Genomic DNA, 2,939 nt, shown 5'->3' on the forward strand with positions numbered 1-2,939 from the left:
CAAAAGAACCTATTACAACGGAAGCCTAGACCAAACCATTAATTGGACCCTTCAAAATATATATATATATATATATATATATATATATATATATATATATGTATATATATATATATATATATATATATATATATATATATATATATATATATATATATATATATATATATGTTATGGGGATAATGATAGTGCAAGTAGAAAAACCCAAAGGACCTAAAAGAAACCAAATGACACTTGTTAAAGTTAACTTATGAATTGTATGTTTTCTTTTACTAATGTGCATATATCAAATCGAATTTAATACTGTGAGTTAATTTATAAATACAAAAAATTAAATATTTTTCTATTGTATTAGTGTATACACTTTAAAGTGATTTTCTTGGAACACGTTAATAAATATAAATAATATAAATATATATATATATATATATATATATATATATATATATATATATATATATATATATATATATATATATATATATATATATATATATATATATATCATGTTGCAGAAATCGGCCTTGGTGGCCATAAACCGATTACGATTAGGGTGCTTTGCGGAAATTTGTCAAAATCGGTCAAAGTCGTCATTGGCGGCCCTTGGCAGTTTCGGCGGTCATAGGCGGGAATTTTTTTAAAAATTCAAAAAAAATTAATTTTCAAATATTGCACCAAGATTTTAATTTTTCAAAATTTTAAGCTTTCAAATTTTAAAATATTAAACTAAAATTTTTAAATTTTTAAAATTTTAAATTTTCAAATACAAAGTTTTTTAGGAAATTTAATTTTTTAAATAATTTTATTAATAATTAATGGTCCCCGATTAATCTCCGATTAATTCCCGCCTAGTCCGATTAATTGCTTATCGTCAGTCGACCGCAGAACTACCGCCGAACGATTTTACAACCTTAATATATATATATATATATATATATATATATATATATATATATATATATATATATATATATATAATCTATTTTGGTTGGGGTTTAATTATTTTTTTAGTAACATAGTATATAGTTTAATAATTGTTGGGGAAAAATATTTACATTTCAATTTGGTTTGGTATTTATCTGGAAACCGGTGGTACCCGTAATGATACCAATAATTTTGAAAAAAAAACACCCTATATTTTTATTGAAGTTAGAACCACAAGATAAGGTGGTTATAACTATGAAATACTATATATATTTATTATTTTTTAATTATGTAAAGACATACCATGAGAAACAAATCAGTTCATAAAGATAACATATGTTATGTTTTTTAAACTTTCTAAGAAAGCAAATGTTGGATTTGTAATTATTATTTGAAGAAAACAACACCTACACTACAAGTTAGAAGTTTGGTTATCAAATTTACATTACAGTTTTTGTCTAATGCTCAGAACTTATTTTTATTAATTTTTGGATTTTCATTACTGTGTTTGTCAAGTTTATACTTCTAATAATCAAAGTTTTGGTCTAATGCCCGGAGCTTTTATTTTTATTAATCTGATAAAGCAATAGATATTAGTGTGTACAGATGACTATTTCCATTATGTCATGTAATATGAAATGTAACAATCGTCAGAATCCATAGCATTTTGAAACATTTGGTTCAATTTTCAATTGATTTTTTAGAATCCATGGTAGGTCGATAATATATAATAATAATAACATGTTTCTTAGTTTGAATTATAACGAAAGGAAATATTTATATTAAACTAGAGAAGAATTCCACAAACTCATTCCGGATAGACTCAGCAACACCCTGCAAATATCATAAGATTTTTGAGTAACAACAGATGAAGGAATAAGCAAATAAAAAGGTAAGAGGTCCACCACATTCACTGAAACGGAAGATCGATTCTGATAAGTAGTACAAAATGTTAACATTTAATTTTGCACAATCGTATTTTTCAACAGGTCAGTAATACTATTCACTAAGTTAAATAATATAATATAGAAACATGCACCATCAAGGCATTAATGTAAGTTGTCCAAGCGTCAGTTACCTTTGATAGAAATAGAAATTGTTTCCCTAACTATAACTTCTCCCTGCCAAATTGGTCAAATTATGTACATAAATAGTAGAAACACACAAAAAGGTTGAATCAATCTATGGCACACCGTAAATAGAATCGCACTCAGTAGAAAAAGATTAAGACCCAGTATAATTCGAAGTGGTGGTGCACGACGACATCAATGGAGGAAGAAGGAGGATTTTCCAAGTTATGGTTTTTCATGGTGGTTATTCTTTTTGCAATGGTAAGCTGCACAACGGCGGTAGACACCATATACGCCGACCAAACCATCAGAGACTGGGAAACCATCGTGTCAGCTCAGGGAACCTTCGAGCTTGGTTTCTTCGGTGAGTGCAGCTCCACAAATCGTTACGTCGGGATCTGGTCCAAGAAGGGTTCATGTAGGCACGTTATATTAGTCTTCAACAGAGACACACCACTCAGCAATACCTCCGGCGAGTTGTCGATTACTCTTCAGGGAAGCATGGTGGTCCGTTACTCCAACGGCCATGTTATCTGGTCAACCGGGAAGTTGTCGGAGAGGAAGCTGGTAGGTCAGCTTCAAGATAACGGTACCTTTTCCCTCCGGGAGGAAACTGCCGATGACCTGAAGAAGAATCCAAATCCTTTGTGTCTTAGTTCTGATTCTCCTGTTTGAATATTAGCTATTATTTTTATGTCTAAGTTACGGCGGATGAATCAGCCGTTGATTCTTCCTATAAAATATTAGCTTATATTATGTTGATGTATTTCAGTTTGTAACCAGGCTATATAAAGCCATTGAGTATATGTAGATCTAACTAAATCAGTGTTTTTCTTAGTCTAATTGGTCTCAAAAAGCATCAGAATTAGGTAAATCATGATTCAGGACCGAGGATTATCCATACAGATCTGAAAGTCTGCAACATTTTGCTTGATCAGATAGAGG

General features: G+C 29.8%; 1 protein-coding gene across 1 annotated transcript; it reads left to right on the forward strand.

Moving 5' to 3' along the window:
- The first annotated feature begins 2,192 nt into the window (after positions 1–2,192).
- LOC145076280 (G-type lectin S-receptor-like serine/threonine-protein kinase At4g27290) lies at positions 2,193–2,669 on the forward strand. The gene has a single exon (XM_079022213.1). It carries the CDS (start codon positions 2,193–2,195, stop codon positions 2,667–2,669), a length of 477 nt encoding a protein of 158 aa, XP_078878339.1.
- Positions 2,670–2,939: the final 270 nt, after the last annotated feature.

The sequence above is a fragment of the Lactuca serriola genome, chromosome 9 (assembly GCF_051521515.1).
Source record: "Lactuca serriola cultivar US96UC23 chromosome 9, Lser_US96UC23_V15, whole genome shotgun sequence".
NCBI classification, from domain to species: Eukaryota; Viridiplantae; Streptophyta; class Magnoliopsida; order Asterales; family Asteraceae; genus Lactuca; species Lactuca serriola.

What these genes read in the sequence shown, in the direction of transcription:
- LOC145076280 (XM_079022213.1), top strand. Translation starts at nt 2,193, where the DNA reads ATGGAGGAAGAAGGAGGATTTTCCAAGTTATGGTTTTTCATGGTGGTT.